This window comes from Parasteatoda tepidariorum, chromosome 8 (genome assembly GCF_043381705.1).
Source record: "Parasteatoda tepidariorum isolate YZ-2023 chromosome 8, CAS_Ptep_4.0, whole genome shotgun sequence".
NCBI classification, from domain to species: domain Eukaryota; kingdom Metazoa; phylum Arthropoda; class Arachnida; order Araneae; family Theridiidae; genus Parasteatoda; species Parasteatoda tepidariorum.
This window is the reverse complement of record NC_092211.1, coordinates 1948691-1963020: the sequence shown is the minus strand read 5'-3', so window position 1 is coordinate 1963020 and position 14330 is coordinate 1948691. Positions and strand designations below refer to the sequence as shown.

Here is a 14330-nt window from a genome sequence, read left to right as displayed (position 1 = left end):
TATATATATATATATATATATATATATATAGATAGATAGATATATAATCATTTTCATTTAAAAATGCTTTTTTTAGATGTATTAATTTTATTATAAGTTTAAAATAATACATTTTAAATATAATTTAATATGCATATTTTAATATATTTTAATTGATTTAATATTATACATATTTTAGTGTAGTATTGTTTAATTTAATTATCCTTTTACGTTACTTACTAATATTCTACAATTATTTATTGATTTGAGCAGTGGGATTTTGAGTTTGGTTTATTAGTTACTATATTATCTCTTAGACATCTTTCTTTTTTATGTCATTTTTTTATTATATTTTTTATTGGGGGGGATTACTTGCTATAACCTTTCCTTGTTTGTTCCATTACTGTGTTTTTTGATTGATGCTTGTTAGACTTATTTTTTTCGAAAACTTGGTTTTAATATATTTGATAAATCCTTTTCAGATTTAATTTTTTAAAGTTTAAGGAAAAACTTTAGCAATATTCTCTATAGAAATTATGTCAATTAATCGCAAGATTTATTTATCTCTTCTTCAATATTTTGCCAATCGTCCTCCCTTGCTTGTTTTGCGATTAAAGTAAAATTATTCTCATCAAAATTTTGGCCGGAGAATACTGTTTCGTTTTTGTCGTGTTGGTCAGTACGTTATGTTACTTTTAATTTCCTATTTGTTTAAAAAGCTCAAAAAAAGATTTTGCGGAACATTTCTCATTTAAAGCTAGTGAAGCCAATTGGCGTTTAGTAAAGTAATATTTATCGATTACTAAGAATTCAGTTTATAAGACAATGTCAAATGATAATTTCTAGAATTGATATCTTATTACCTAGTCTGTGTATCTTAAACTAGTTTTTTTTAACAGCGTTAAGTCCCATAGGCATTAAATTACATAATGGAAAGTTATTGCTGCAGTTTCCTATTACCCAAACTAACCTTTTTTTTAAACAAATAAAATTAGATTTTTTATTTCTGAAATCAAAGAATCTTTCATAGAACATGACTCTAACATATTTTCTACTTGGAAATTTAAAGAAAATAAATATATTATGTTCTATTAAGAGCAAATGAAAATTTCAATTAATTTAAAAATTTAAAGACTAATTTGATCTGCAATTTCGTTTAAAGAAGATTATCATAATTTTACTGGAGTGATAAGAATTAATTCAAATAATTTTTTTTTCTATTGTACGACGTTTTGTTTCTATTTTACAATTTAATAATTAAAGTAATTATTAAGTTAAAATTATTAACTAATTTTTCATTTTTTTTTCAATTTCAAAACAATATGCATGCACTGAATACTTCTCAGTCTGGAACAAAACTAATGAGAGCTTAACATTTCTTTGTATTTACTGCTTTAGCTTTTTAATTTTTAATTGAAGTAGAAAATAATTTATATCGATTACGTTTCATTAATTAGTAAGCTATTGCTTAAGAATATTTTAACTTTTCAGAACTTAATTTATGAATCAATCATGTTCTTTATTTTTTCAAATCTCTGAATAAACTTTATTGTAGTGCTCCATAAAATAATTAGTTTCTTGTAGTTTTTGAAAAAAACTTGATATTGTTTCATCAATTAAGAGAAAAATAAATAATTGGAATAGGGAATAATAATCGACTTACAGTATGCGACTGTCAGCAATAAATCAAAAATTAAGTCCCTCTTTTTCTTCTTGAAGAGAAAGGCAAAGCAAAATGTTTTTTTTTCTAAGAAGGAAGAACTTCTCTTCCCTTTCTTCATAAAGGCGAAGCCTGGAATCGCAGCCGCTCTTTGGAAAAAAATCGCCAAACATGAGGGCTGGTCTTGAAACGCTTCTAGATTGTAAAATATCAACAGCAGATGAACAGCCACTAGTCAAACAGCCCACCGGATGGAAAGCCTCAAACCAGCTTTATTAAAACCAATAAAATTTCAAAATAATAATTAAAATAAAATAATAATAATTTTGATAGGTGCAGCATATTGGAGAATGCTACAATTGGCTTACAATTACAGTTGGGTTCCAGGATCAGCCTAGTTCTAATTTAATTTTTTTTCTTCAATTCTTTCTTATTGCTCGTTGGTATACGAATAGGACTTCTTCAAAACACTCTGGTCAACTTCCAAGCCTGATCCAAACTTAAGTTTTCTATCATGGCAGTTAACACATTTGATCTTCTCTTTGCACGTCTTGGCGTGATATCTAGACTCGTTACTCTGGAAGCAGTAGGCAACTCCTCACTCTGACAGTCTCTCGCCATGTGCCTCAAATGATTATATCGATAACAGTTATCATAGGTTCTCTTTGACGCTGTGGCTTCTTCAGCCAATGTTTAGTTATACACTTTTAATGATTTTCTTAAAAAACTTCGGCTCAGGTGCCGTAGTAACTCATTGGACAAATTTTTGCGTATTGATTGGGAACGAAACTTTGATTTTTTTCTAAGATCTTTATTACTATACCTCGAGAATTAATCAAGGTTTTTTTTTGTTACGACCAATTTTACTTACAATAATGGAAGCAGCACTTACAGTTTTTGACATTTTTTAAATTTTTCAAGAAATACGTAGACGATTTTTTATAACTTAAGAAATGTTTAGATCATGCTTTTTCTCTTACTTATCAATAAATTTTAAATTTTGACTTCAAAAGTTTGAGAGGCTGACTATAAATCACAAAAGAAATGTAGTATTTTTGAGCACCCTGTGGCTGAAAATATAGCAATAGATCGATTCCTTTTATAGTTATCTATACATAATAATAAACGCGGCTGTGTGTGTGTGTCTGTTTGTCTGTCTGTCTGCAATCACAATATATCACCCCAGAAGCCTCGCCCAGGCACGAAACTCGGCACATAATTGTGTTTTGACATAATGAAGAAGTATTTTTTTTCTTTTTCAAAAATTTTGATTAATTTTTTAGTTATCAGTCATTTTGTAAGAAAATCTATGCTTTTTCGTCTTCAAAGTGCCATATTCAAAAAACTATTAAAAAATGCATATACTTTTCTCCACTCTTATAAATGTATGCTAATGCGAACCTTACAATTGAAATATTAATTTTCGACAACTTAAACCAATAATATACGAAGGAATTAATAATTTAATTGTAAGGTTCGCATTAGTTTACATTTATCAAAGTGGAGAAAAGTTTAACTTTTGTATTAAAAATGTGGCAACATATTCGATACGTAAATAGAACGCTTCGCTTTGATATATTTGTCGCTGTTCATAATTGTTATAATAAGTTTTTCTTCTTCTTTCCACGCTCTATTTTTTTTTTTCTTAAGCGAAGACGATAATTTTTGTAGCGATATTGTAGTACTTTGTACAACTAAAAATTCTTTTCACAACACTTTAAAAATATTTACTTTATTTTCTTTATATATACAGAGAACAGTCGGCAAAGAATTCGATTAGGTTGAAAAACATTTCGCTAAAAAGGAACGAATTCCAAAAGAAAAAATAAACAACTTAAAGAATAAAAATGCTGATGCCAGCCAATTTTTTGAAAGTTAACTTAGAAATAACAAACCAAACGATGTTAAATAACAAACCAAACGATGTTAACAAAATGACGTAGAAAGCGCAACTAGATCAAAATTATACAAGCACAACTAGATCAAATTATAATACCTGAGTGCTTGACGTAACAGATATAGAAATAGAATTTGATACCATAAAAAATTATATAGAAATAGAAATTGATACCATAAAAAATTAATTCGTTTTCGTGTTCTTTTCATGTATTTAGCATTTTTGTTTTTTTTCTTAAGAGTTGTAGCTATATAATATATAAAATAGGAATTTAAGACAAAATTGCAGGACAGGAACACTTTAATTGTTCACTAATCTTCAGATTTCCTGCTATGTTTTAAAAAAACTTTATTTGTGAAAATCTTTAGCGTGGCGGTCAGCTGGCCGCCTTAGGCGGCTAGTTTGAAATAATTGTAGAAAAAAAATCTTAAACTTAGTTTAATTTATTATATTTATAAACTTAGTTCTGTTTATTGCACTATATCGTAGTATAGATAAATACCGATTAAAAGTTTGATAATGTTTACCTAATGCGAAGAGCATACATTCAGCTAGTAAATGGTATAAAAGTATGAGTTTTGAAATGTAAATAGAGTTACCTTCTTTAAATGAAAAGTATGTCGTTGTGCTTTCAAAGATAAAGTGAAGCCTTCAATGTGAGGATTGACAATGCTGTACGGATTGTGAAAGGATATTAACCCTTCTGGAGGATGATAAAAAAATGAATATTCCCCTTCATCAATGGATATATTGAGAACTATAGCTGAAATATATGAATGAAATATAATAAATAGCAAACGAACAGTAATATGCTTACTTAATTTTCAAAACATAACTTATCAAACTAGGTGAAAGACAAGAGAGAAAACTTAATGTAACTTTTTACTGTTAAATTATATATTGCTTTCGGCTTTTTTCCCCCTCTTTTTTACGTGAAAACAATTACACACATTAAGCAATCTTATATATTGGTTAGATACTTGGGACTACAATATACATTTTCAAATGCATAGGTTGTTCTCTAATTTACCATTCTCTTACACATCCTTAAGATTCGTGTAAGAGCGAAGGAAATTTATGCCCATTAGGATTTGTTTGTTAATACACATATGAAATATCAAAGAAAGAGGAAGAAAGTAAATGTTTCCTAACTATTACCAATATTTCATGTCTTCCCATTGTTCAATTCCATCATTTATGAAAACATCGCAACCCCAGTTTTTAAAACTAATGTAGCATTTTTAGGGACGAAGTAGCAAAAGTTGAAATACATCAAAAACTACGCATCACATCAAAAATGCATCAAAGTATCAAATTTCTAGCTTGAATAAGATTTTATTTAAAAAACTGTGTCACCATATAAAAAAAAAGGATTGAGCTAGAGCTACGATGCAATTCCCTATTTACTCTCTTTCCCATGGCTACCGACTAAAAATAGACATTCTCAAAAAGGGCTCAAAGACTCATGTGCACACATAAATATTATTACGGAAAAAGATGTCACAGTTGATGCCAGGATATCAGGCAAGACTTTCAAAAAACTAAAAGATTCAGGAAAAAATATTTTTTTGAAACAGTATTCTTATTGGATTTTAAAAAAGGCAACTGAGTTTCACGTGCAAACATAAATATTCACATGGAAAACGATAGAGTTTATATCAAGACATCAAGATAATTATGCCCTTCAAACTTCAAAAACTAAAAGCGTGAAATTGTTTCAATATACAGTAGGGAGAGAAACAGTACACGGTGAAAAACTCTCATTCTAATGATCTGATTTTCATGCACTTACCGAATGAGTTTCATGCACATTACCGAAAATATGATAATTAATTCATTTAAACGAAGTACCGGATATCAAATGTTTTTGTATTTTTAAACAAAGAAAGAAAGATTTATAAAAATAAATAAATAAATATTCAAGTCCTAGTATGAATTGAAGCACCATACAATACTCCAACCATTTACCAATTCTTTACTTCATGGGTTTTATCAAAAGTTGAGCACTTTTGTGCTTTCTAGGTGAAAATATGTGAGTTGAGAAAAGCAGATTTTAAGACGAAACTTTGAATAAATAACTTCAAACGAAATGCATGGGCTTGCGAACGGCTCCAATTTAGAAAATGGTTATGTTTTTTTTCTGTTTTCAGTGAGTGGGTTTCAGTATTTTTGTAGTAATTTTGGAAATTTCTGAGTGTTACCGAATGTTTGCGCAAAAATCCTCACTACATTACATGATATAACCTGAATTTTGTTAGGAAATTTGTTAGGAAAAGACCTTTAGACTGCTTAGTTTAAAATTACTTCTCTTTTAATTCTTATTTTTTCAAATGTTCTGTTTTCCTAAAGCTTAATTTTTCTTACAGTTCTATATTTTTCTAATATGGATGGTCATTCATTTCGGCACGATTAACAGGTCTACAAAATAAGCTTACATGAAATTATAATAATTAATTTTATAAACAAAGTAAGCTTTGTTTTTTGAAGAATATCAAGTTTAAGTACAATGGATCAGTGTCAAACTATCATTGACTTATCGTCTATAAAAAGGAAACTCTTATAAATCAAGTAGTTTTGCTTCAAAATAATGCCTATTCAGATCACTTAAGATGTCAATAGTCAAGTCAACAATCATTCGATAAAATTTACCCTTAAAATTGAGCATCATTCATGGGTAATGCTGACATTGTTGAACAATGCTGAAGCTGGCCATATTATCAATAGTATGCATTTTATAGATTTTTCAATACAATTCACTTTCGAACAAGACAGAATATTAAATGTTTAACTTTCTTAAAGGTTCTTTATTACTCGTAATCACATGAATTTTCAACTTCTGTTCAACGGTAACCATTTGCGGTTTCAGTTGCCACTCATAACCTAAACATCACCTTAAGCAAAAGATAGCTGCCTTACTCACACTTGTTTACCGTACTTCTTAAATTTGTTCTAATAGTTATCTCCTCAATGAAGAGCTCTTTTACCTGAAATGTATCGCTATAAAACGTAGTTTCCCTTCTAATATGATTGATTTGATCTTTAGAATCTCGCAATATATGAAACTCTCCAATTCGACCAAATTGATTGTTTTTGCTTGCTATCCTAATACTATTTCCCAAATTAATAAGATTTTGACTTAATTTATGTTTATAAAAGTAGTTTTTTTGCCTGTAAGCAAACTGTACTTGATTAACCTTGAAGACTCTATTGCAGTTATTAATAGCTGGTAAATTCATCGAATTTCGAGTTAATCTGTGCATTGGACCAACTAAGCGTACCCTGAAACTTCGACTTGAACACAAAAGAAATATCCAAAATCAGGCTATTAATCGATTTTTCACTCCACGTTATAATTGAAAGTCAAATCACGGGTTTCAGTTTTCTTCCGCCAAAATCATTCAACATTGCTTTTTATAAGAAGAACTTCATATCTGAGAATCATTCTGTATTCTGAAAAATACTAATAATCCAGTTAATGATCATTTTAATATTCCACAGTTTCCCAACATTTGGAAATCAATTCCACCTTAATCTCCTGCATACTGAAGGAGATCCCGTCCAACCTTCAATCTTATTTCCTATCGTTTATTAACTTCTTCAAATCTGTACCTCTGTCTCTATTGATTCAACCACCTTGCACGTGTCAGTTTCTTTGCTTCTCTGCTGTCCCGCTGCGGACTGATAGTAAAGACACGGTTCTCTGTAAAGCAACAAAGTCAAGCATCACTGGCTGCGGTCAGTGTGCGGGTGGATTACCACTTTGATCAGCTTGAGTAGGGACCAAGGGTGAGTGGTATTGGTCCTCGTTAAACTGTTCTACCTGGACTTCGCGTGCAGGTAATCAGGCTACCAAAGCAGGGGACCACTCCCCCTCCCCTGCAGAGGATCAAAATTGCGATGGCATGTCTTCAGATAATCCTCAGGGATGTTTCCCAGACCGTCGCCAATAGCTCATAGTGCAACTCTAAAGTGACGTAAATAATGTACCTACCTACCTACCTTGTTTCTCTAGTATCATTTGAGGTTTTGGCCCTGATGAAGGTTCGAGTTTATAGAACCGAAACTATTGCATGATTATGACTATTATTGTACTTTCAATTGAGCTTTGTTTAGAGTTCTTTTTTATTTAATTACTTACTTTTTGGCATGAAGTTTACAATGTACAATGGATACTCTATCCTTTATAAAAATTATCAGTCGCTTTACTGTTATGCCCGAAGACCATTATGGAGCCGTGAACGGGACCTTTTTGATTGGCCAGTGCACTGCTAGGGCAGTGTATTTTTTTAACAAAAACCCACTGATCGACCTTTGACGCTTTTTAGTTTGTTTAATAGAAGTCTTAAGCAATCTTGGAAACATTGGGCAGATTTCAAGGACATCGCTTTTCATTTAGGCAGGAAATTTACGAATATATCCGATTTCATAATGACATAAAAGCGAGACGGATGAATGACTCATAACGTAAAATAATTCATTCTATGTTTCAAATTACTGCGTACCAAAGCTAAAGTATGGAAAAAGATGAAAGTATTCAAAGAATATATGTTTTCTTTTTTCTCCAGAGAAATGTTCTTTCCCGTTCTATACCTTCTTTAAAAAAACTTTGAGTTGAAATGCTTTATTTTTACTAAAATTAAATATTATTAAAAATTAATACCAATCATACTCTTAACAGTTCTGTTTTGAATTTATGTAGTTCATAAGAATACAAAATTATATGAAATTTTTTTTTTGTATTCTTAACTGAAAAAACAAACTATGTTTGGACACAATATTTGAAGAAAATGAAACAGTTAAGTGCTTCATAAAAATAAATCAATAACTATACAACCCATTTTTCATGGCATTGAATAAACGAATTTTATAATTGTGTCAAAAATTTTTGTATTTACTTAAAGAGTTCTCGGAATATGAAAGAATATATGCAAATGGGAAAATTAATATTAAGGATCTTTCTAGACCAAACCATTAGGATTCAAGATTGCGAGTCATAGTTTGAAAGCCAGAAAACCAAATCAGTCGGTCTTTTATTTAGGGGATACGAGGGTTGCTATTTATATTTCTGGCCTAATAATGAAAAAACAAATATGTAGGATTGAAATTGGTTTTATTGTTTTTCAAAATATTCTCCATGATGATCAATACACTTTTGCATGCTTTTGAACCAATTTTCAAAGAACTTTTTCCCACCGATTGAGGTAACTCCAAAACATGCGTTTGAATGCATCAACCGCTTCTTCGGGGGTCGAAAATCGTTGCCCACGTAATTTATTTTTGATGTGTGGGANGTGTCAGTGCTAATTAATAAGGTTAATTACAAAACCTTATACAGTAATGAACATTAATCAACATTGCTTTCTGAGAGAGGTGAAGAGTCTTGTGTTGGTGATGGAGAAGAGGCTCTCGCTTGACTCTTAGAAGCTTTAGGTTCACTCGGAGACTTTTCTGCTGGAGGCTCTGATGGTTGAGCCTGGGTCTTTGAGGGAAATATGATGATGGACAGTTGTCTTTGTTTTTTTTCCTTCTAAATCAGGAGTTTCCAACTTACATGAGGCCGGGGGCCACAATTAAAAACATAAATCAAATGGCGGGCCGCAACTTGATCAAAATTTCATGTAGGACTCTTTTACGTTTGAAGGAACATTAAATATTACTGTAAGATTTTTACCAAGTTGTACAAAACAAAAGAATTGAATTACAAATTAAAATTAGAAGTGGATTTTTAAAAATATTTAATTGCATATTAAGAAATTCGGGCTACAATAACTTTAATGTGCACCCATGTATTAGACAATTAATGTGCAACATATATCTAATTGTTAAGATATAAAAATTTAAAAAGGTTATTAATAAAACTGGAATAGTAGCACACAAAATGTTCAATGACAAAATTGAGGTTTGTCTGCTGCAACCACTAGAGAATAGATATTTACATTCATAATTTACAAATGTGTGTGTAAATATTTTCGTCCAAAATGAGTTGTTTCAACAAATTAAATCGGAGAATTTCTTCGAGAAAATTTCTGATACACACATGCTAAATTGTATTTACAAAATACAAAAAAATGAAATAAAAAAGAGTAACATACAAGATTATTTTTGTATTTGAATAAATATTTTCTTGGATGCGAAACCTGAGAAATAATTTTTTTTTGCTCCGTTGGTATGATGAATTTCACAGAAACGAAGAAATTAGGTTTTTATTAACGAGAAAAATATTTTAAACCCATATAGATTTTTTATGAAAATTGTCCGCAAAAAATGACAACTAATATTAGTTCGTGGGCCACAAAAAAGGCTTCGCGGACCGGATGCGGCCCCCGGGCCGCCATTTGGAAACCGCTGTTCTAAATTCCCCGGTACAAGGACATAACCCCACCCCGTCAGCGCGATTGCTGAACTCGACATCTCCAACCATATTGTCGTCAATGTCTTGTGCAAATTGTTGCATCGCTCTTGCCATGTTGCGCAATTGTTGCAGATTCTCTAGGGTTAGGCCACGCTTTTCAGTTCTTCTTCGTCTTCTTCCTCACTCACAGACTTTGTCATCTAAAGGAGATCTTGATCGGTCTGTGGGTCCGAGTGACAATCGTTAAGGGAGTTGACGTCTTCTTTTGTCATGTCGATAAATCCTTCATTCCTTATGATGTAAGTCAGTCTCACCGCTTTCTCCACCGCTGAGTGAAGAACTTTTTCAGGAGTGAAGCCTGGATAGTCGTGCAAAACGTTCAGCCATAATTTTTTCCAGCTAGATTTTATGGTCTCACTCTTCATGTCCTTTAATGCTTGAATATTAGACAATGATGACTCAATAAATAGGTTGAATGATGATTAAACAAATCGACTGAAGATGTCGCACCGGAAACCAATCATGTGCCTTTATGAGAGCCCCTCTCTCTCGTTCATCAACATGAAACAACGCTCCTATCCGCAATGTCGCTGCCGACATGGCTGGATTTTTTTATTTTTTGATGAATATTTCAGAAAAATCAGCGAAGCACTGAAGCTGCAAAACATGAAGCGCAAAGTGGCGAGGGAACAGTAGATGTCTTAAAAAAAACTGCAGTATTTGTGTAAAAAAGTCTTTTAACTGCCATTTCTAAAGCTTTTCTGAAGAATATTTTGACTGCGAATACCGACTGCTTGATTTCATAGCATTCTATTTAAGAGATATTTTCTCTAACATGAACTAATATTATTTAATTTAGAATTATTCATTTCCATTTATTAACTAAGTTAATTTTCACCTTAAAAAGAGCATTTTGTAATTCACTGTTAAAACTTTTTGTTATGCTTATAGTGGGAGTAGCTTCAAAATATTTGGTTAACAAAATTTAATGATACGATGAAACAAAAATGTATATCTTACTCCCACTCGAAGTCACTACACTTGGCTTTGCATTTGGTCTTCCAAAAACAGTATTCAAAGTCCAACAGCCACTCAAAAAACCAGAGTCAGTTGTTGTGGAAACACTTGACTTCTTGAAATATGACAAGCTGGAAAAAAAAATTCTTTGAAAATAATTTAATGCTTAGAACACATTGCATTTTAATATGCATTGAAATGCATATAATACATTCCATAATTCCAACATATATATTCTATTAAAATGTATTAAATTTTCTACGTGAAATAGTTCAAAACGGTATCATTAATTTTTTTTTCCTTTATTGATTCTTTTTTCTTAATTGAATTTTTTTCTTGAAATTGACTTATCCAAATATGACTTATAAAGCATTTCTCAGGTAGTAAAGAAAAGGAATATTCTAGAGGAGGAAGTGTCACGCAGTTATTTTAAAGAAGGGCCCCCTAACCGAAGCATTTGTTTAATTTAAATAGACACAACTATGAGAATTTAGAGTCCTATTCTAATCTTATGGTTAAACTTCATTCTCGATTCCTGTTAATAAATGACAACATTCGCCGAAGATTCTCGGGAAATTAAGGTACGGATTCGCCGATCTGATCTCCTACATTTGTGCTTTAGCGGAGGGAAAACAATTGCAACACTTATTCTTGTTTGAGAAACGTTTCGAGGTTAAAGAGTAACTTGATGTAAAAATGGATAGGCTTTATCAAGGACCACTCGAGTACTTCTTGTTTAGAATAACATCAAGCTTTGAGAGAACTATAATACAAGCTAGACTCACTATACATTATAGTCACGTAAGTACAAATGTAATTTTTTCTCCCTGTTTGATAATCATTTCAAAGCTAGGGTGTAACTTCCTGCGAAAATGGGATACAGTACTCAAGTACTTCTTGTTTAGAATGCCCCATCATGCTGAGAATCATACCTCAAATAAGACTCATTATAATTATGGTATCAAAAGGTAGATTTTAGGTGAAACCTGTACATTGAGATTTACTGATTGTCAACCCCGACTTTTGAATAATAATTACAGTATGAAAAAAATTGAACATTTTGATTGAATTGTGCACACCATATATAGGTTTATGAGACTTTTTTTCTCTCCTTGAATTTCGATTTTTGAATATCAAAATACTGGGCATATCCGCAATCTGAAAAATAGGATACAAGACATCTGGACATGATAGAGGTTGAGACAGCCTTGGAGATGATATCACAAGTAAAAATTTAAATTAACATTAAAATTACAAAACTGTCAACCGCTCTCCCGTCTAAGCTGTTGAGGCCATCAGATTGCGAGTCTCCCGTATTTTAAGGGTCAAGAACACAAACTCATCAAAACAGTGTATATTTATGCAAAAGAAAGTATGTTTTCTTCTTTACCTGAATCTGTGGCTAGAAGTATCATGCGGGCAAATAAGCATACTTTCGGATAGGCATTCAAATTAAGTCTTTTTTAATAGTTTTAGACTCTACACCAGTGAACATTATAGACCCAAACAACTTTAACCGACGGAGTATGCCTAATGCTTTTTTTTTCCCAACTAGTTAATTTTAATGTTTTTTAAATCTTTTTCAGAGTCATAAACCCATCTAAATGAAGGTTTTCTTCGTTTTCTAATGCTACTTTGTTTGTCGAAGGTTAATAGCTTCTTGAGGTTGCAATCCTCTGATCGAAATAAGTGACCAAGGTATGACTTATTCGATTCGATTTGATTACTTTTTCTATGCCTTGTTGTTTACTTTGATCTTAAATTTCATGATCTTGAAGTGCACGACTGGATTTATTTTCTTGGACAGCGAATGAAATTTTGCGAGGAATTTCCCTCTCAAAAATTATTGGAAAATGGAGTGGAAATAAGGAATTGTATTGACAAGGCAAACGTCATTACTATTTCAGATGCTCTTAAAGGTTATTAAGGAAATTCATCCGAATCACGATAGTAGTAATTTTATATCTTTTAAACTCATCGTGCTCAATAAAGATAACAAGTAATGCAGTTTGGATTAAAAAATGCGCTCGTTTACATTTAAACACGTAAATGAATCATGCATTACGTGATTTTCGGTAATTTTGCAAAGCTTACAATAATGACATAACAAAATTTTCAGATGTTTGGGGATAGTCTTATACGTAATTCAAAGCAAGTCTATATTAGCTAAGTTAAGTTTCACAGTAATGTTATTTAAAAAACTGCAATTTTGTGAAAGGTGAAGGTTTTTCTATCAACTAGTTACTTCTAATGTTTTTAAATTTTTTTCAGAGTGATAGAAATATTCAAGTGGAAATTTTTTCCGTTTTCTAATGCTACTTTGATTGTTGAAGGTTAATAGATTCTTGAGGTTGTAATACTCTGATCGAAATAAGTGAAAAAGGTATGACTTATTCTATTCGATTTGATTACTTTTTCTATGTCTTGTTGTTTACCTTGATCTTAAATTCATCGTGCTCAATAAAGATGAAAGGTAATGCAGTTTGGATTAAAAAATGCACCCATTACATTTAAACACGTAAATGAATAACGCATTACGTGATTTTCGGTAATTTCGCAAAACGTACATGTATGACAAGACAGAATTATCAGATAATTGGGAATAGAAATAATCAAAAACAAGTCTCACCTATATTAGCTAAGTTAAGTTTTACAGTAATTTTATAAAAAAAAATGCAATTTTATAAAAGGTGAAGTATCTATCTATCTATCCATCCACCCATCTTTCTATCTATCTATATATAGATATAATTCGCGATCCGGCCGGCCAGATCGCGAATTCGCCAAGAACACTGTAAATAAGCTGGCCAAAGTCCGAAAATTTTCTTGATTTCGGGAACTGGCCGGCCAGATCGCGAATTGGCATGGGAAGATCAGCCAAAGTTAGAAGAAAAATTCATTATACCAGGCAAACCTGGAAAATGTATACCGGGCAGGGGCACTTCACCTTAAAAAAAACATCAGTGTAGGATATACCGGGCAGTGGCACTTGATCTTAAAAAACATCAGTGTAGGATATACCGGGCAAATGTATACCGGGCAGTGGCACTTGACCTTAAAAAAAATCACTGTAGGATATACCAAGAAAATGTATACCGGGCGGTGTCACTGAACCTTAAAAAAACATCAGTGTAGGGTATACCGGGCAAATGTATACCGGGCAGTGGTACTTAACTAGACCTAGTATGACAAGACCTTTGGTATGCATGACAATTAAGTAGACAATTAAATTAATGATTATTTAATAGACAATTCAAAAACTACTATTTTTTATATTTTTAAATTAGAAGATTTATAAGAATTATTTATATAATTATTTATATAATTAACCAAAGTAAAATATTCACTGATCGTTTCAATTATTTCGGACTTTGGCCGTAACATCGTGGCCACTTCGCGATCTGGCCGGCCAATTCCCGAAATCA

The 14330-nt window shown here is 31.6% G+C and overlaps 1 protein-coding gene across 1 annotated transcript in view; it reads right to left on the bottom strand.

The window, feature by feature from the left end:
- Positions 1-14330, bottom strand: part of LOC139426278 (uncharacterized) — a 25236-nt gene that overhangs the window by 5577 nt on the left and 5329 nt on the right. The window contains exons 3-4 of the mRNA XM_071184479.1: positions 10909-11036; positions 4136-4299 (exon numbers count right to left, since the gene is read on the bottom strand). Of these exons, the coding sequence (XP_071040580.1) occupies positions 4136-4299; positions 10909-11036 (292 nt within the window). The remainder of the gene's footprint in view (positions 1-4135; positions 4300-10908; positions 11037-14330) is intronic.